The sequence below is a fragment of the Trichosurus vulpecula genome, chromosome 3, assembly GCF_011100635.1.
Source record: "Trichosurus vulpecula isolate mTriVul1 chromosome 3, mTriVul1.pri, whole genome shotgun sequence".
Taxonomy (NCBI): Eukaryota; Metazoa; Chordata; class Mammalia; order Diprotodontia; family Phalangeridae; genus Trichosurus; species Trichosurus vulpecula.
In genome coordinates, this window is record NC_050575.1 from 290,758,991 (window position 1) to 290,779,132 (window position 20,142).

The 20,142-nt window shown below is 41.0% G+C and overlaps 1 protein-coding gene across 1 annotated transcript in view; it reads left to right on the forward strand.

The window, feature by feature from the left end:
• Positions 1–20,142, forward strand: part of ELP3 (elongator acetyltransferase complex subunit 3) — a 113,956-nt gene that overhangs the window by 3,190 nt on the left and 90,624 nt on the right. Inside the window, exons 3-7 of the mRNA XM_036751231.1 lie at positions 3,652–3,790; positions 12,162–12,232; positions 13,065–13,128; positions 15,887–15,955; positions 18,800–18,954. Coding sequence (XP_036607126.1) covers positions 3,652–3,790; positions 12,162–12,232; positions 13,065–13,128; positions 15,887–15,955; positions 18,800–18,954 — 498 coding nt within the window. The remainder of the gene's footprint in view (positions 1–3,651; positions 3,791–12,161; positions 12,233–13,064; positions 13,129–15,886; positions 15,956–18,799; positions 18,955–20,142) is intronic.

Consider the following 20,142-nt stretch of genomic DNA (forward strand, 5'->3'; position numbering starts at 1 on the left):
CAGAACTGTTCATGTCATTTTCTAAAACTTCTGACTTTGTCGTATGTCATCTTCAGTCTTGGAAATTTAGGTTTCCTGTCTCCCATACTCTCAACCTCAAAAAATATCTCTTTGTACTCTATTTTCCTTCCCTTCTGTCCTAGGAGAAAAAGTGATCGTCCTTTTGAAGATGAACCTTTCCATTCATGTTTATAATCCTGTCCCTTTCCTCCTCTGAGACCTGGAGGTAGTGCTTATTTCCATTCTGACATTTTCAACTTTTTCACCCTTTCCCCTCTACCCATTCTTCCTCTTTACCCCACACCACCCTGTTTGCATAATAAACATTTCTTGATTAACATGACATTATACTTTTTTGGTTCTCCTGCTATGTCTTTAGCAGCTGCCCTCTAAACATGAACATTCCTATACTTTTTCTCTGTGTATTCTCTCCTTTGGACATCTTGTCTACAGCCATTAGCTCATTGTGTAAGTTTGAAATCTGATATCTCTGAGTTTTTGTATCACATCTCCAGCTATCTTCTGAGTATTATTATTTGTATGTGTGGTCATTCCTTGAAACTCTAAAATCATACTTCTTGTTTCTTCCCCTGGAGCCAGCTTCACCTATGTCTCCTGTTAGACTTTACTCCTTCTTTCGGTGGTACCACCATTCCCCTACTCATCCCTCTACCTGGCTTTACCTGTATCTTCTACTAGACTTTACTCTTTCTTTCGGTGGTACCACCATTCCCCTACTCATAATCTTAGTATTAATTTTGATTCTTCCCTTGCGAATATCAGTCCACATACCCAATTAGTTATTGTGTCCTGTTGTTTCTTCCTTTACTGACTAAAATCAGCAGTATTACAATAGTCTGCTCTTTTTTTAAAGGTCCAGCCTACCCCTACACCCTTCATAAGCCTTTCAACAACCATTCCAGCCTATAATAATCTCCTTCATCTAAACTCTGATGTAGCAATTGCTATTGGGACGACTTTAGGAGCTTACTTTACATTTTGTTATTTTGTCTTCTTATTTATCTTTGAATAAATGAATGACTGTGTCTTATGCCTCCTTGTATCCCCAGCAGCTAGAACAATGTTCTGCGTGATAAATGCTCAGTTTGTGGATGGTGATAACCCCCCAAATATCCCTAGTCAAGTAAAAAGTATAATTGATTGTCTTGTAGTTTGTATAGTACTTTGAATTTATGGCCTCTTTGATGTGGATACTCCATCCAAAGGTACAAATGCAACCCATCTATTTTCATTTTGTGCTGCTCTTGCCCCTATCTTCCCGTAAAGCCTCAACAAAGTGTCTACTGAACATGCTGAGGCCCTTCTTATAGGTCTCTTGACATTGGGCAGATGCTAGTGGAATTGTATCTATTGGTTATCTCCTCCTCTTACTATGTGAATAACTCTCTCTCTTCTTTTTTTAAATAAATCATCACCTCTACTTCCTTTCCTCTCCCTCTTTTTAAACTCTTTGCAGTCTGGCCTCTGATGTCATCATTCAGCTGAAACTGTTCTCTCCAAAGTTGCGAGTGATTTCTTAATTGCTAAATCTAATGGCCATTTCTCAGGCCTCATCCTTCTTGATCTTACTGCAGCCTTTGACACTGTCAACTCTTAAGTAAACCCTCCTCTCTAAGTTTTCATGGCAGTGCTTTCTCCTGGTTCTTCTACTGTCGAATAGCTCCTCACTGTCCTTTATTGGATCTTCTTGTAGCCCATGTTCAGCCACTGGGCCCTCTTTTCTGTTCGCCCTACACCAGCTCATTTGTTGATCTCATCAGCTCCAGTAAGTTCAATATTCATCTCTATGTAAATGACTTGCCGATGTATTCATCCAGCCTTAACTGCTGTCCTGACTTCTAGTCTCACATCACTGACTGCCTGTTGAACATTTCAAACTGGGGGTCCCAAAGACATCTTAGATTCAGCATGTCTCAGACAGAACTTAGTGTCCTTTCTCCCTGGACTTTCTCCTTTTCCCAATTTCCCTCTTATTGGTCAAGGGCACCAACATCCTCCAGTCACCCAAGCTCACAGTCTCATCACTGTCAACCTCAGCTACTTACTCACATGTGCCCACATATCCCATCAGTTGCCATGGCTTGTTTTTTCTTTTATGGGGAGTGGGAGTGGGGTGGGGCAATCAGGGTTAAATGACTTGCCTTGGGTCACAAAGCTAGTAAGTATCTGAGGCTGGATTTGAACTCAGGTCCCCCTGACTCCAGGGCCTTGTTTTTACTTTCACAACCTCTCTCACATAAATCTCTCACATAAATGCTGGTCCTTATCACCACATACCTGGACTGGATTATTGGAGTAGCCTGCCGGTTGGTCTTCTTGCCTCAAGTCTCTCCCCACTCTATTCAGCTGCCAGAATGATCTTTCTAAAGTGCAGTTCTGACAGTGTCACACTCCATGCTCAGTAAACTCCAGTGGCTCCCTGTTTTTACCAGAAACAAGTATAGAATCCTCTGTTTAGCTTTTTAAACCTGGGCTTCTTCCTGCCTTGCCATTTTTCTTACACCTTGCTCCATCCCTATACTCCATGACCCAGGGACACCAGGCTCACTTATACATGACACTCCCCCTTCTATCTCCCTGCCTTTGCACAGGCTATCCACTTGTCTCTCCTCACCTCTGTCTTTTGGCTTCTCTGGCTTCAGATCCCATTTAGAACTTTGCTCTTCCCTCTCCCACTCCCCCCACTAGTGCCTTTCCTTCAAGATTACCTCCCACTTACACTGTTTGTCTCTTTTATATACATACTTGTTTGTGGGTGATCTCCCCTATTAGAATGTGAATTCCTTGAGAGCATGGATCATGTTTTTGCCTTTCTTTGAGTCTCCAGGGCTTAGCACAATACCTGGCACATACAGTTATCCCTTCTACATCACCACTTTCCCCTGATTTCAATATATTGAGGGTCAGCATAGGACATCAAATGGAAATTTTTGAAGAGTTTTGCAGGAGCTGTAGATAACACTGAAGGTCAGCAGATGACACAGAAGAAATTTAGAAATGCAGAAATGCATAAAATATTTGTATAGTATTGTATAATATCAGCATATTTTATCTTTTAATACCATAATAATTTAGACTTCTTCTCTGGTATGAAGGGAGGGCCAAAAATTTCTACACTGATTTTCCAGATCATGGGGGTGCCACATCCCCAACCCCTACTATGTGGAAGAGATAGCTATAGTGAATTCTTAATAAATACTTGTTGATTGACAGTTTTGGTCCCAGCATTGAACTTGGATAGGAGACATGAAAAATGTCTGTTGTTATTAGTTCTCATTCCAGGGAAAGATCCTTCCTTTATTCTCACTGTCCAAAAACAATGTTTTGTCTATAGTTCCTGTGGTACTAGAACAAAAGTTGTAGGCATCTGGAATTAGAGTTTCAGAATTGTTGGTGCCTTCTACAGTAATAAGACCTATTGGTATTCCAAGGCCAAAGAAAGCCAACATTCAGGCATGTCGACTCCAGCTCTCTAAGCGTTGAACAATTGAAGCTATTATTGCCACTTGCCGGATGGAGAGGGATACCTGGAACTAATCAGCATACTCTTGCCTACAAGCACCTTAATTGTTTTGGTAGTCTGTCTGGGAATGAAAATAAGCCTTTTCATGTCAAGTGATTGTTTTTTAGAGTGAAAACCAGAACAGCTGCCAAGTATGGCCTTTCAGACCAGCCTCGACTGGTGGATATCATTGCTGCGGTCCCACCTCAGTATCGTAAAATCTTGGTGCCCAAGTTAAAAGCAAAGCCAATCAGAACTGCCAGTGGGGTAAGTGATGGCTTTTTACAGTAATAGCTAGAGAGGTAAGCTTGATTGTCTTTAAAATTTGCTACACATGCTGTTCCCATTGTAAATTGCTATTTTATTGCTAGGAAGACAAGGCATATACACAGAAAAAGACAGCTATCCATACAGAGGACATAATGTCAAATGAGTGGTATAGAAAGTGAGTACTGTAGATATTCAGAGGAGGGAGAGACAGGTGAATGTAGATGGGAAAGACGTGATGTGAGGGATAAACTTTCAATGGGTAAAGAAGAGGGGATTAGGGAAATATTGTAAGTAAAGGTGGGGAATGTACAAAGTACTGCAGTCCCATCTCAGTGTCATAAAATCTTGATGCCCAAACATTAAGTTCCTACTGTGCCAAGCACTGTGCTAAGCACTGGGGATACAGAGAAAGGCAAAAGAAAGTCTCTGTCCTGAGAACCTGTAGCTGGGTGGGTAAAGAGCTAGCTGCACTGGGCCCTCTCCTTAAATGCAGGATCTGGGAGGAGCTCTCCATTCAGAGGGAGGGAGAGAGGGAGGAGTCTCAAGGCCAAGGAGTACTAAGAAGGTGCAAACTTCAGAGTTGATTCAATGCTGCAGGAAGATGAGTTGCTGGAGACAAGGATGAAGTCTAGAAGATTATCCCAGTGGGAAATGATTGACACTAATGGGAAAGTTTAGAAGAAGGGTGGGTTGAGGGAGAGAGGTAATGTGTTCTGTCGGCGGCCGGACGGGTGTGCCCCACAATAGCACCCCGTTCTCCCCGACTACCGCCTCACACTCACCCTGCCCACGGGTCTTCGGACGTCTCCGGTTCCTCCCCCCGGGGGATGCGAGAGGAGAATCACCAGGCAGCTACCGGAAGCGACAAGCAGCTTTATTGCAATGGCGTACCAGAAATCTTACAAAAGTCCCACTGACCCTCTCTGGGGTGCTCCTTATATTGGGAGTTTCAGGTTAGCTCCTCCCCAGTTCCTCCCCGAAGGTGGAGCCCTTCCAGTTGGAGCCGCCCCGGTACTGACGTAACAGAAGCCACACAGGCACTGCTGCGTCAGCAGGTCCAGACTCCCTGGCGTCTCACTACCCTTTCAGGAGGCCCAGGTCCAGAGCGCCCCTAACAACTCCCCCTTTTTGTTTAATGACATCGGCTTTTACAGCTTCTAAGGAGCAGCGCAAAACCCCAATCATACAAGAAATCAAGCAGGGCAGGAACAAACAGATGAGAAAGGCTAGTATGAGAACAAGTCCTCCAATGGAGGCCCATTGGAGCAACTGGTGGACACTGAGAGTGTCCCACCAGGCCTTAGCGTTGGTATAGTTCTCTTCCCAGTCGCCATTGAATTGTATAGTGGCATTCTGTATGGCCGCAATGACCTCATCTAGCATATGCAGTTCAGTTGTGAAATTAGTGGCAGTGTTATAAGAAGTGTCTCTAATTGTGCATACTGGGAGGCATTGTAGGGAATAGGGGTTACACAGAGATTCGGGGTAATGACCCAGTGCGTAGGATTCACTGCCAGGGGTGGCAAGATGGCAGGAGCAGATGTGGATGGGGTCGCCAACTGGATCATGGCAAGCAGGCAGCTAAGGGCATTGTTCAAGGCAGCCCTCCTTCTCTGGACGGTCCTGTTTTTCCCCCCCGCGGCCTCCGTTCCCTGGGGCGTCGACGGGGGCGCAACCTCACGGACCCGGCGGATGGGCACCCAGATTTGTTCTCCTGTGGCATCTGTGGAGACACAAAGATACCCTCTCCCTCCAATTACGACCCTCCCCGGCCCGTGCCACACCCCTTTCTCATCTTTCCACCAGACCGGGCTGCCTTGAAGGCACGCAGTTGGCGGCGGTGTCTCCTTTTGGCCCGGCTCCTGTCTTTCACACCGGCCTCCAGCATAATATTTTAGCGCAGGCGTGAGGCCATCATCACGAAATCGTAAAAAATAAAAAATTGGCAGTAATAAAAAATGGGCAGTAAAGGTAGCTGTAGCGAGCTGCGCATGGGTCAGCCTACCCACCACTCCCCCTTTTTGTTTTATGAGAATAGGACTCACATATATAAGGGATTTAATTAAACATCTTTCATCCTCTACGTTAAACTTATCCCAGTGTAAAAGCCAAATATTAGAATCCTTTCCATCTATTGTACATTCAGTTCCTCAGCAAGTCAAGTGCATTGTTTAGGACCTACATAACTCAAACAAGTTCTTTCTCTGGGCTGATGACCTTGCCCGTGCAGAGAGTGCAGAGAGTTTCCAAGGGCCTTGGCAATGTTACAAAATAAGGAGAAGCAACATGGTCTCTAGGAAGGGGTTACACAGAGAACTCTGTGTGCTATCTGTTGCTGTTCCCCTGAGCAAACTTATTCAAGGTCGAGTCTTACCAAAAATTATGCAAAGGAGTGCACAAAACTTTCCTTCATAAAAAATCTCTCTTTCTCAGACAGCTTATAATTTATCCTGATATTATTAATTTCCACCTTCTCCACATAATTAAAAAAAAGGAAAACTAAACTTAACAAGGTAGGGTTAGCAAGGCTGAGAAAGTAACTTAACCAGTTTTACACAATTGTTTTCATTTTGTAGTTTCACCAAAATTCAAATTAAAGATCACTTTGTCTAACCTCATATCTGGTCACTTAAATTTTACAATGTAGGAGAATTTTACTACAATTCAGAAGTACAATAAGAGTACAAACAGAAAAATTTCAGATGACATTAACTGCATTCCCAAATCATTACATACATTAGGCTTACCAAGCATAGAGGCTTTTCTTCTCATAGTTGCAGAGCCTGGCTGTGGACTGAAAGGGGGAAAGGTGCTGGGAAGCTGCAGAGTCCAGCACCTGAATTAAAGGTCTAAGGAATTATTGAGGGGTCCCTGAGAGATCTTTACCTTCTTATAGGGGTTGTATTTTAATTTCTACAGTTTCTATGTATTATGATTTAATTTATTTGAGGACTTTTAGGGGAAAGGCACATCAGAATAAAAGGGCCTAAATAAGAAAAAGCAGCTTGTACACAGGGCAATTATTTTGAAAAGAAGCCAACTCTCTATTGTATATTTGCAAATCACTTTCTAAACTTTCCAAGTAGCAAACGTAGGAAAATCACAGCGAGCTAGAAATGTTTTCACCCAGGCGGACTGGGTTATATCTATGGAGATAATTCCTATCCGAAGAAGTATTTTTGTTTCTCAGGACTACAGTAACAGTCTTTTGGGTACACTATGTTCAGATTGGCTTTCACGTTTAGCTTTCATTTCTCTGTTTTGGAAGCTTTAAACCACTTGTTTCAAATTCAAACAGGAATGAGGATCACTAAATTGCACATAAGGATCTCTGTAGTTGTATATTGAAAAGTACTTATTAACTCTATAGATTTAATACCGTTATGTCATTAAATATTTTCCAACTTTTTTATCTATACTAGTCTCATGGTGATTCTCATTCACCACACAGGAATTAAAACATCTTTGTATATACTTCTGACATAGAGCTGGAATTCTTAACCCCCCAAGGAGTCTACGGATTGGAGGGGGATACAGAATATCTTTTGTCATATAAACTGATTTTTCTTCACATTCATACGTGCATTATTATTTTGAAAAAGGTTTTATATACTTCACCAGATTATCTATGGTTAACAGAATCTGCTAAATCAAAATCTTAATGGTTCTAATTTTCTCAAGTAAATTTTACTTCTGTGTTCACTCCTTAAAAACTTTTTTGGAAGTGAGAGCTTTGAATTTGCCAGTCTAAGGTGAGTGGGACTCTGGAAAAGATCCAGTGGTACCATGTCCCTTTCTCCTCATACTGGGAGACTCAGAGTGTCTCTTCCTTATGCATTTTCCAAATTTGCCTTAGTGCCAAATGGTATGAGAAATTCTGACTTTATCTTAAGCATCAAATCAGGAGTAACACATTTCTTTAAATTTCAGGGAAAAGGTCCCCGCCTCCTCTCTTATCTCTCCTCACATCCCAAATTGGCCAGATTTGGGATGAAGAGAGAAAGAAAGAGCATTATTTTCAACAACTATAAACCGTTAAACAAGAAGACATTTTCCTCTCTCCTGCTCTCCCCCCCTGCCCTCCCGCTCCTCTGAAGAGACTGGAGTCAGGGAGGGAGAGAAAGAGACAGCGGACATTACAGGGTGTCAGGTTACACACACACAGAAACACAGATACAGCACACAGACACAGAGACAAAAAACACAGAGAGGATTTTTGAATCCTATGCACAAATTGCTTGGCCCTCTGATGTAACGGAGGCCAGGTGCCGTGCTTTATTGGGGTCTTGGAGACCCTGCTTTTAAGATGATCAGAGGCAGATCGCTGGCTGGTCTCTTCCAGTTGTTTAGGAGACAGCTTTCTCTTACTAACTTCTTCAAAACTTTCATATAATGTGAGGAGTTGGGGGAGGGGCTAAAGGAGACTTCATTCTTTCCTCCGGATCATATTCTAAGTTGCCTTTTTCTGGTATCTTGTCCTTGGAGTCTACCGAGTGTGCAAATTCCTCCTCTTGCTCTGTTCCGGGAGCCACATCTGTAATTCGGGGAGTGATTGTACACCCCTGATCTTGGCCATCTTGTATATGATTCTTATGAATGTGGCCTGATCCGTGGCTTAAGTTTCTCAGTTTCCATTTCTCTTTCTTTATACTTTTGTGTCACATTCATTGGCTTTGTGTTCAGCATCTCAATCTCTAAGTTCTGCAACTGTTGGTTTAGTAGCTTATTATCTGAACCAACCTTCTCAAGTTCTTTCTGTAATGTCTGATTCCTCAAAGTTAACTCAGTGATTTTCTTTCCAAATTCACCTGACTTTTGTTCAAATTTGTCTTTAAGTTGTTCATGTTCTTCTGGCCTAACATGTTGAGAAAGCTTAGCTTCATAGTTCTCAAGTTCTCTCTTTAACTGCCTAAGTTCAGCCTGTGATTTTTCATATTCCCTTTCCATCTCTACGAACTTTTTTGCTTTCTCATTCACTTCATTTGATAGTAAGCTCTTCATGTTTTCAAATTTTTCCGTAGGGATGGAGAGGGCCAACTTTGTTGCTAACTCCTTTAATTGGCCTTCCATCTCCAAGGCTTTTCTTCCTCTCTTCTCTCGCTCTATTTCAGACATGCTAAATTCTTTCTGTAGTCGCTTATTTTCTTCTCCTAGTCTCCCTTTATCCCTTTTAAATTCCTCTACTAACTTTTCATTTCTTTTGATTTGGTTCTTTAGCCTTCCTGCTTCAGCAGAAGCTCCCTCATATTTTGCTTTCATTTCTTTCAATTGCTCCCTTAGTTCTTCTGTTAATCTGTTATTTCCTGAAGCTGCTTCATTCGTCAAGTGCTCCTTTAGAGCAAGAAAATGAGTCTGCATTTGCTTTATTTTACCTTCTGAATCATACATTCTCTTTTGCACATCTTTTAAAGCATCCTCCAACTGCTTTATCTGGTCATCAGAATCCTCCTTGACTCTTTCACATTCTAATGCCAAAGCTTTGCATACTGCCACCTTATGGGCCAGTTCATTTTGGAGCTTAATCTTATCTTGCTTAACTGAATCACAAAAGGCTCTCAAGGCATCTAACTCTTTCTTTAAAATCTCATTTTCAGAAATGGCAGTTTGACTGGGTAAGGATAGTTCCAATGGTCTTAGCATGGAACGACAGTTTTTGGCTACATGCCCTAACTTGCCACATGAGAAGCATTTAATGCCGTTAAATGGCGCACGGCAAGCGTTCTTCATATGCCCCTCTTTCCCACAGTTGAAGCAAGTAAGCCTCCTTCCATTCCCGCCCCACTGTGCCATCAACTGAGTTTGTTTTTCCAGGCATGAAGCCATCATGGTCATAGGGTCTCGGTGTGGCAAATCCATCATTTTTTCAATAATTTGATCAAGGGAGGGATTATGTGGCAGCGATGCAAGCGCTGCACGATATTGCGGTAACAGCCCTCCCTTCACCAACTGCACTATCAGAGGTGGTGCTGCGCCCGTCTTGCCAAAGGTGGCATGGACTACTGTTTTCACCCTGCTAATAAAGTCCAGAGGTGATTCATTATTCCTCTGCTTGAGGGAAGTTAAGGAGACCTTGCTCCCAGGAGTGCCTAATTTTTGGAGGGCCTTAATGTGACAGGTATTCACTGCCCTCCTCACCAGGTCGTCATAATTTAACTGGTGTTGTAAAGACACATAAGGTCCTTGTCCGAGGATCATGTCTAAGGCATCCTGCTCGTCTGCAATATTATGCTCTGCAATAAACTTCTGCGCTTCCCTACGGACGTAAGCCTTGAAGGCTACTGCCGTGGCGGGCTCAAAAATCGCCTCGGCAACCTCCTGAAAATCGAATGGGGTCCAGGGGAGCGCAAGGCAGGATGATTCTAAAGCCTTTTGAACATAGGCTGAGCCTGGGCCATATTTCTGGACTGCCTCCTTCAAATCTTTAATAAACTTAAAGGGAACAGGTCGGTGATATCTGTCCTCGTCTATATCGCCTGGATTTTCTATCAGCACCGGTAGTGCCATCGGGGAGTCCCACTCTGCCCAATCTACATCCTCCCCGTCCTTCACAGCCTGGCGTAGGCTGAAGGACAGCAGGCTCTGTGGGGGCCGGGCTGCAGCTGCACCCTTTGTACTGAACGAAAAGCCTTTCCGCGGCCCCAGTGTCATCTCTGCCAGCAGGGCGGTGGCCCCTTCCTCCTTCTCCCTGAACTCATGAGTTCCCTCCCACTTACGCCAGCCTGTCTGTTCCTCTTTTCCCTCTTTGAAGAGGTGCCGAGGCGGTAAAGAAGCACCTCCTTTGCCTAGGGAGTTCTGCTCTTCCTTCCTTTTGGGGGCTGCTAACAACCCCTCCCTCGGAGGGGGACATGGGAAGTCCTCTTTGCCTTGCTGTAAAGCCTCCCAAGGGTAGATGGATTTTGGCTCGGGAGTTTTCTCTTCCTCATCGTCATCATCCGAGCCTGCCAGGGATGCCCCTACTTGGGCCCCCCTTTCGTCCCGTATAGGGGGTGGCTGGGGCGATAGGGCAGTCCCAATCGCCGAGTAAATCGTAAAATCCTTGGGGTCTAAGAATGTGGGGTCCGTTTTATGGTAAGAGGCCATTTGCTGGCCCACCAAACCCCATCTCTGTGGATCTACCCCCGTGTGTTCTAACCACGGGCTAACTACCCAAACTTTCTCCACCCACTCTCTACATGCTCTTATATGAATTCTAACGCCTTGCTCCTTACAGACCTTGTAGATCTGGCAGGCGAGTACGCCTTTGTCCTCCGGCTCAACACGGGCTTTACAGACCTTCGGTCCCATCCCAAGGGCTCAACCTGTCTCCTTGGGTTCTGCCTGGTCTTCCGCTCCCCTTATCTATTGGGAGCAGGAGCGGCCTCACTGGTCAAGCCCCACGTTTGGGCGCCAGCTGTCGGCGGCCGGACGGGTGTGCCCCACAATAGCACCCCGTTCTCCCCGACTACCGCCTCACACTCACCCTGCCCACGGGTCTTCGGACGTCTCCGGTTCCTCCCCCCGGGGGATGCGAGAGGAGAATCACCAGGCAGCTACCGGAAGCGACAAGCAGCTTTATTGCAATGGCGTACCAGAAATCTTACAAAAGTCCCACTGACCCTCTCTGGGGTGCTCCTTATATTGGGAGTTTCAGGTTAGCTCCTCCCCAGTTCCTCCCCGAAGGTGGAGCCCTTCCAGTTGGAGCCGCCCCGGTACTGACGTAACAGAAGCCACACAGGCACTGCTGCGTCAGCAGGTCCAGACTCCCTGGCGTCTCACTACCCTTTCAGGAGGCCCAGGTCCAGAGCGCCCCTAACAGTGTTCTGTTCTTAAAATGTTGACTTCCCAAAGCCTGGAATATACTTTTTTCTCATCTCCGCCTTTCCGAATCCTAGTGGAGATAAGACTTAGCTCAGTGTGACTACCTTTATAGACTTCCCATTTCATCATCTTCACATTTTGCAGTAGCTCTTTGTTTTCTCCATTGTCCCCTTTGCTCTGTCTCGTTTGATGCTTATCTGAGTTAGGGTCATATCTGGATATAATGCAGATTGGTAGTTTGGGATTTGCAGACTATAATTCTTTAATTCTACAGCTTAATACTTTTAAAGTCATTGAGAACATGTGACTTACTTAGGGAATTGAGGTCATAAAAGAAAACATTAGCTGATGCTTTTGTAAAATTGTTTTTCATCTGCATGTGTTATGATCTGGAGCCATTGCACTTCAGAGATATAAATAGAACTAGAGAATATGCACTACCCAAAACAGTTTTGGGAGAGGGAAAAGGGAGTCTGAGAAAATTGGGGCAATATGTAGACCTTGTTGTTGTGGGGGTGGGGTAGAAGAGTGATGTTGATTTATTTATTTTTTACAAATCTTCCCATTACAGATTGCTGTTGTGGCTGTGATGTGCAAACCCCACAGATGTCCACATATTAATTTTACAGGAAATATATGTGTGTAAGTATGATGGTTATAATTAGTGATGGGTATGTTCTTTTATCAATGACAGTAGATGCTCATTAATCTCCAGATTGGTTTTAATTCTGGTAACTTAAGTTTAGGTTTCATAAGAAACAAAAATTATAATTCACTTCTTTAAAACAGCCTGCACATGACTTATAAAATGCTCCCATTTTTAAAAAAATATATTTTCGGTATGCTTCTGTCTATTTTGCATTTAGTGACTTGTCATAGTATTTACTGAAGAACATATAATAAAATCAGAAGACAAAAGAACACATATTTGTCCTATTAACTGGATAAATCAAACCTGAAAATATGCGTAGACTCAGCTATGAGTGCTGGAGAATTAAGGTAGAGTTGTGTCAGAAAAAGGAATTTTGATAAGGAAAGACTTCTATAGAAATATTTCATATTTGTCTCCATGGATTTTAATTAAAGATAGGGAGCATATGGGTGATCTCAGTTGGTAAGAAGGGGAAGAGGTAGTCCTGTATATATTTAAAACCAAACCTTTCTTCCTGAGGATTTAATTAGCATTCTGAGGAAAATATTCATAATTTATTTCCATTAAAAATGCCTAAAAATACAACCTATTAATGACTGTGTCCTTTAAAAGTGCAATAATGTTATTCTTTTATGCATTTCCACATCTTTGTTGATAGCAAAACATTCACTGAAGTTGGTGCTGAGTTGGACATTTCTGTTAGTATCTCTATGATGGAACTCTTAATTTCAGTAGCGTGGAGAACATAGAATCTTGGGTATTTTTTGAGCTCTTGAAATAAGGTTTGTAATAACATTTTAATCTGTTTTTCATTTTGACAAGTTACTGTCCTGGTGGACCTGACTCAGATTTTGAGTATTCAACGCAGTCTTATACTGGATATGAGGTAAAATATCTTTTTGTTACTTTATTTGTCATAATTAAATACTTTGTCAGACTTCGTATTCAGTGTAGTGTTCCACAAGAATTTTTTTTAAAGTTAGATGAAGGAAAATCCGTCCCCAAAAGGAAAAAGCCTACCTTTCCTAGTAAATGGTATATGGACCATTCAGTGCTTGGAAATAGATTTAGTGCTCTTTTGGTTGGGCAGAATATCATTGTTCTTTTTTTGAAAGGGAAATAATTACTTAAGAAGCTTAATTATATAAAATGCTAATCTAAAACTATGAATACTGAGAAATTTTCCCTAGTAGGCAAAGATGAACATAACTTTCCTGTTTGCTTCTAATGGCCAGTGGAAACAGAGTGGAAATAATTTCTTTAACAAAAGTAATAGCGTCTGTACTTTGAGTTACTCTTGATTATGTACAGTTGTTTTCCACAAGAGTCGGCGTTCTGTTCCTTTGCTGCTTTGAATTTTTTATTGGTCATTTTATTCATTATTTCCTTGTTCTTTTTTTTGTCGTATTTTTAATTTTTTCCTAAAGTGATTTTTTTTAAAGTCATACAATATATGAGAGCAATTTAAAATGGAAGGTGGTGATAATTATGCTAACAATCTTCATTTTCTCCAAAGCATTCATAATTTGGGGAACAAAAAGAAAACTCCTGTCCAGTTGTTTTCTCTAGATTAATGCCTGTAGGCTGTCCCTTACCTCTTTATGTGCTGTCTTTTGTGTGCTGTTGCCTTGGGCTACCTCCTCTTCTTCCTCATGCTACTGCGTGCTCCTTCTGTGAGGTGTAGGGTTGTTAAGGAAGCTATTTCTGTCTTTGGTTTGGTAGAACATTTAAAGAAGGGAGAAGATGTAGATTGGGTTGGCTGTGAGGATCTTTCTGTGTGTATTTAGAATATAGATACTCTTTAAGAGTATTGGAATGAAATAAAGCACATTCAGAGATTTTTAAAGTTGAGCTAGTGAATTTTTTTTAGAGATGAACTCTAAAAAGCTATATTGAAATCTACTTTATTTTATCTCATTTCATTACTACTTAGATCTAGTGTGTAGTGTCAGGTGCTTTGTAAAACAAGTTAGATACTGGTATCTTGTGATCATTTCATTGGCTAACTTTGCTACCTATCTTCTTATTTTCTTCAGTCATCTCTCTCTTTCACCTGTGTACTACTTATCTTCAGCTTTCAAAACACTTGTGTGTTCTGTTCAACTCTCCACATCCGCTTTTGGACTTTTAGTCTGTGTGTGGTGTAAAAATTGGGTGACACTAGGGAGTACTAAGAGGCAGCATTGTATAGGGGAAGGAATGTCGGACTGTGTATCCAGAGACATGGGTTCTTGTCCCAGTCAGTGTGACCAAAGAGTTTCATTCTTTGGGGCTTCACTTGCTTTCAGCTATTCAAATGAGAGAAACATCAAAGGATATAAACAGTTTCAGATGAGATAATCAAACTATCTATGGCCATATGAAAAAATGTTCTGACTCACTATCGATTGGAGAAATGCAAATTGAAATAATTCATACCTATTGTATTGACTAATAGGACAGAGGAGGAAAGTGAGAAATGTTGGAGGAGATGTGGGAAAAGTAAGACATTAGTGCACTGTTGGTGGAGTTGTGAACTGATTCAACTATTCTTTAGAGCAATTTGGAACTGTGCCCCAGGGGCGGGCTATAGAGAACTAGCAGTGTCACTACTAGGTCTGTATCCCGAAAGAGATTAAAAAAAAACAGAAAGGAAAGGGACCTATATGTATAAAAGTAGTTCTAGCAGCTCTTTTCTGGTGACAGAGAATTGGGTGTTGGGGGATGCTTATCGATTGGGGAATGGCTGAACAGGTTGTGCTATGTGATTGGGATAGAATGCTGTTCTGCTGTGAGAAATGATGAGCAGGATGCCTTCAGAAAAACCTGGAAAGACTTGCATGAGCTGATACAAAGTGAAATGTACTGTGTACAAAGTAACGGCAGCGTTGTAAGACATTCAGTTGTGAGTGACTTAGTTACTCTCAGCAGTACCGTGATCCAGTACAGCTCTGAAGAACGTATGGGAAGCGTGCTATCCATTCCCAGAGAAAGAACTGATGGTGTCTGAATACAGGCTGAAATCTGCTTATTTTTGCTTTCTTTATTTTTCTTGAGGGTTTTTTTTTTGATCTGTGTTTTCTTTCATAACATGACTGTTATGGAAATGTTTTGCATGAGTACACATGTATTACCTATATCAAATTATTTGCCTTCTCAATGAAGGGGACTGGGGGGGTGAAGGGAGAGAATTTGGAACTCACAATTTTAAAAACAAATGTTAAAAATTGTTTTTACATATAACTGAGGAAAAATAAAATACTAAACAAAAAAAACAAATGAGGGGATCAGACTAGGTGATCTTTAAAGTTTTAATATATTCCTTCTCTAACATGTTCATGCTATGACCCTGCTGTGCAAATCATTGATTGTTTAACAGATAGGTGATCCAGAGGAACATCCTATAACTCAAGTGCTTGCAACATTGGGCAATGGTTAAGGCAAATGTTAATCCCAGCCCACACTGCTGAACCTTGGAGGGGTGGAAAGAGAAGGGGGCGGGGCACTAGTAAGTAAGTAAGTAAGTAAGTAAGAGGAGGAGGGAAGGAAGGAGAGAGAGAGAACTATTTACTTTCTTATTTTTAATCTACATTTATTTGACAACTGACAGCTAATTAGATGACCAAGAAAAAGAAACTTTGGATACTTTTTCTTTTTTTATTTAGCCAACTTCCATGCGAGCTATCCGTGCCAGATATGACCCTTTTCTTCAGACAAGGCACCGAATAGACCAGGTAAATATGTTAAAACATTTTAAAAACCATTTTCTGTCTGTAATAAAAGAATTAAGAGCTTGATGGTAGATGTTTGTTGAGCACAGTGCCTGGTGCCTGAAAGCAAGGTAATGAACGCTTGCTTGATTGATTCAAAACATAGCCAGTGAATTTAAACTAGATGTAGATTAAGAAGTGAAGTAACTGTAGTTTTCCTCTTTGTATAGTGGATCATTGACTTCAGGTGAGAGTAGAAGACCTTGTCATCCCTGCTGACACTTCAGATAAATCAGAAACACCACTTCCTTCAAGGGAAGTTGAATTTTTTTCATTTCTAAAGGCCCCTACTGTGTTTTACTGCATGTTGTTCCATTTCTCCATGTTACCACCTCTCCACTTTGGCTCCCGTGAGCCTGATGAAGAATGTTCTATGTTGTAGGTAGGCTGACCCTTTCCCTTTGTCCAAACTATGCACTTTATTTTTGCCCTGGGATTTTGTTTTGTCTTGATATTATGAGTACAAACAATGTGCAGAGATGCACTATGACATAGCTGTCATAGTGCATCTCTGCACATTGTTTGTACTCATAATAGTAGGGAGCAATTCCTAGATCTAGGAAAACCTCTGGCTTTGTGAACCTAGGCAAATCACTTAATTCCTTAGTGCCTTCAGGTAACTATGAATGAATGAATGAGCATTTAGTAAGCATTTACTGCGTGCCAAGCTCTGTATTAAGTGCTAGGGACATAACTACAAAAGCTAAATAGTCCGTGCCCTCACATTCTAACATACGTAGCGCAACTAGAGTTTGAAGAAAGGGAGGAAATAGAGGTCTCATATGCAGTGACTTGATTTGGAGGTGGCTGGGAAGTGGCTTAGTGGTTTTGGGCAAGAATAGGTAAAATTCGCCTCTTAGTGCCCAGGGTGCCAGAAGCAGGATTCTCAGTTCTGGTGGGAGGTGAAGGAAGGCTGGAGTGCAGTAAATTGCACTGATAGAGGGAGTTTCCTCTAGTAGTTCTCTATACCATAGTTACATTCCCTTAACAACAGCAACATGAAATAACAAAAACTACTTTTAGGTTTATACAGTTACATACAAGAAGGCAAATTTAATGCTTGATGTAGAATAAGATAAATGTATGTATTTAAATATTTAAATATTTATACTTCACATGTCATCTCAAAACCACACTCTTAATAAATAAAACCTGACATTAGTTAGGAAGGACATTTGTGAGTAAGGGGGGAGGCTCCAAACATTGTAACTTGAGAAGTCTAAAGAAAAAAATGCCCCGAGAGCTATCACTTGTCATGAATTGCAGACCTACTGGTAGTTTTACTAGCCTGGATCCAGAAGTTAATTCTCTCCAGGCTCTTCTTCTAGCCCCTTACCATCATGCATAGACCATTGGTGCTTCACAAGGCACTCCCATTCTCCATGCAGAGGACAGGACATGCTTACCCTAGACCAGTACCAGCAGCCCCAACCAAGAGAACATGTTATCCAGGCCTACTATCTATGTATTCTAGGATCAAGGTTTCTTTGATAAGCCCCCTCTTATCTACAAATATATCTTCGAAATCATACTTCTTAGAGCACCTAATCTGAAGAAACCCTAAACTAGATTGGGAATAGAGGAGAGAAGAAAGCAGAATAATAGTGACTAGCAAGAGGTAGTGTTACCCTTCTATCTCCTACTACCAAATAGGAGCAGTCATTTTTATGTTTTGTGTTGTTTTTTTAACCTGAGACAGACAGCTATCTAAACCAGTAGTTCTAAAAGTATGGTCCAGAGATCTTGAGTCTTGGAGTCCTTGTGATGCTTTCAGGGGGTCCATAAGGTCAAAACTATTTTCATAACAAATATCAATGGATATACATAATTTTTAAGAGTATAAAGGGATCTTGAGACTAACAAATTTTGAGAACCACCGATCTAAAATCCTGCCCTCTAGCTCTAAAGGTAAAGGAGAGAAATGTCCTTTCTCAAAGTCATGTGTCTACCAAATGGAACTGCTTATCATGTGGGTCACAAAGGGTTCCTTTTCTGGAATTGTCATAACTATTTACAAGGACCAAAAAGAGAACAGAACAGGCCTTTGAGTCATGTATGTGTGGCAAATGAAATTTGCTAGCTCCTTGAGCTCTTTGGGAAACTTGCTCTCTGCTTGTATCAGGATTGAAAATTTTGCAAAAAGCTTGTGCAAAGATGGACTTCATGATTTCTGCTCATGAATGGAGTCTTTGCCCCCTTACTGATGTTGAATTGTAGTTGAGGAAACAGAAAGTTTGTCCACAGAATTGTCATAATTTCTAGTTTCTAATTTTTAGCAGGGAAATAATGCTCCTTTATAGCTTGGCTAGTGATTAAAATAATTTTGCTTTTCATACTTTGCTTCTGAAAGTTAAAAACTAAAACTTCTGCGAGTACTTCAGTCACCCTACTTTCTCTTCTATATCATTGTAATTTACTTTTTAACTTAACAGTTCTTTATTTTTCCTGTCTCTTGAGTTTTCTGTTAGCATATATTCCTAATTCATGGCATACATAGCTATACTTTTTGTGTTCTGCCCTCCTTTTTGACATCTCCTTAGTTTTGTCTTAATTATCTACATGGAGTTGTTCATTATTTACTTAATAATTCCTTTTACCTCATTCTGGCTTTTCAGGTTTTTCTTTTAACATGTTTGGAGCCCTTCTTATTAGAAACAACTCTTTCGCAGAATTAAGTAAAATGTATATAGATAGTTACTAATTTTTCAATTTCAATACTGATGAAACATTTCACAAAAACAAAATCTAGAAGTTTAAGGCACAGTTGTTAATGTCTTTTATCATACTAGTGAATTTTATTTCTTTCAGTTGAAACAACTGGGTCACAGTGTGGATAAGGTAGAGTTCATCGTGATGGGTGGAACATTTATGGCCCTCTCAGAAGAGTACAGAGATTATTTTATCCGAAATTTGCATGATGCCTTATCTGGACATACTTCCAACAATGTATCTGAAGCAGTCAGGTGAGAGTTTTTTATTTCACAAAACATTTTCTGAGTGCAGACGATCATTTTAAATATTTTCGACATCTGGGGTGTAAAGGTCTATAAGGAAACATTCTTATTTCTTCAGATCTTTTTTCAGTGGATTTTGTGCAAGTGGAAGTTTTGTTGACACATCCTCTTTTATAAAGCAGTACTGTCCATTGGTAAAAGAATGTACTTCTTCATCTAACTAATGATATAAAAATATTGTATGAGCATATTCCAAGTGTTCCTCAGATTGGTCTGAACTGCAAAGAGGAGGTGGGTTGCTATATAGTTGAGGTTCCAAATAACACAAGATAAAAAGAGATATATACTTAGAAGGGAATGGAATAGAATGTCAGAACTGGAAGCGACAACCTTAAGAGATTTTTTTGGTTAGGAACACTTTGGCTACTTCAAATTCAGTGAAAATCATGTTGTTCTGCTTACCTTAAAGAGATTTCTGTTTATTTTCAACTCAGTTACCATCTATGGATAATAAAGTGTAAAAGAATTACATGATTCTCTGAATGGAGAGATAAGTTCACCTTATGTTGCTTAAGAACTCAGATCATTCATTTGCTTTTTCTTGATTGTCTTTTTAAAAAATTGATAACTTTCTGGTTTTTATTCACAATCATTTCTGAATATACTTTTTTTTCCCCTCTGCCCCTACCTATTGAGTCATCCTTGTAAGAAAGATTGCAAAAGAAAGGGAAAGAAGAAGCAGTTGAGTATAACTGAGGAATGCATCAACCAGGTCTGACAGAATATATAGTATTCCATACCTATGGTATTCCACCTCTGCAATAAAGGGAAGGAGATGCATTTTCTCAGCTCTTTACCACAGTCAAGCTTTATACATTGTTTTGTTTTAGTCTTCTTTCTCTTTATGGTTTTGTCATTGTGTATACTGTTTTCTTCATAGTCTTTACCTTATCATTTCGTAAACTTTCAGTTCTTTGGGACCACAAAAAAATGCTGCTATGCAAATTTTGGCATATATGAAATCTTTCTTTCTGGATGATTTCTGTATTTTCGTGTTGCCCTCTCCTTGTTCTTCTGCCGAGCACCATTCCTTCTCAGTCTTCTTTGCTGGATCATCATCCTTATCTCACCTCACTATAGAAGCATTCTCCTGCTGTATTAAGCCCTCTTCTCTCTACATTTCTCTCTCCATTTACT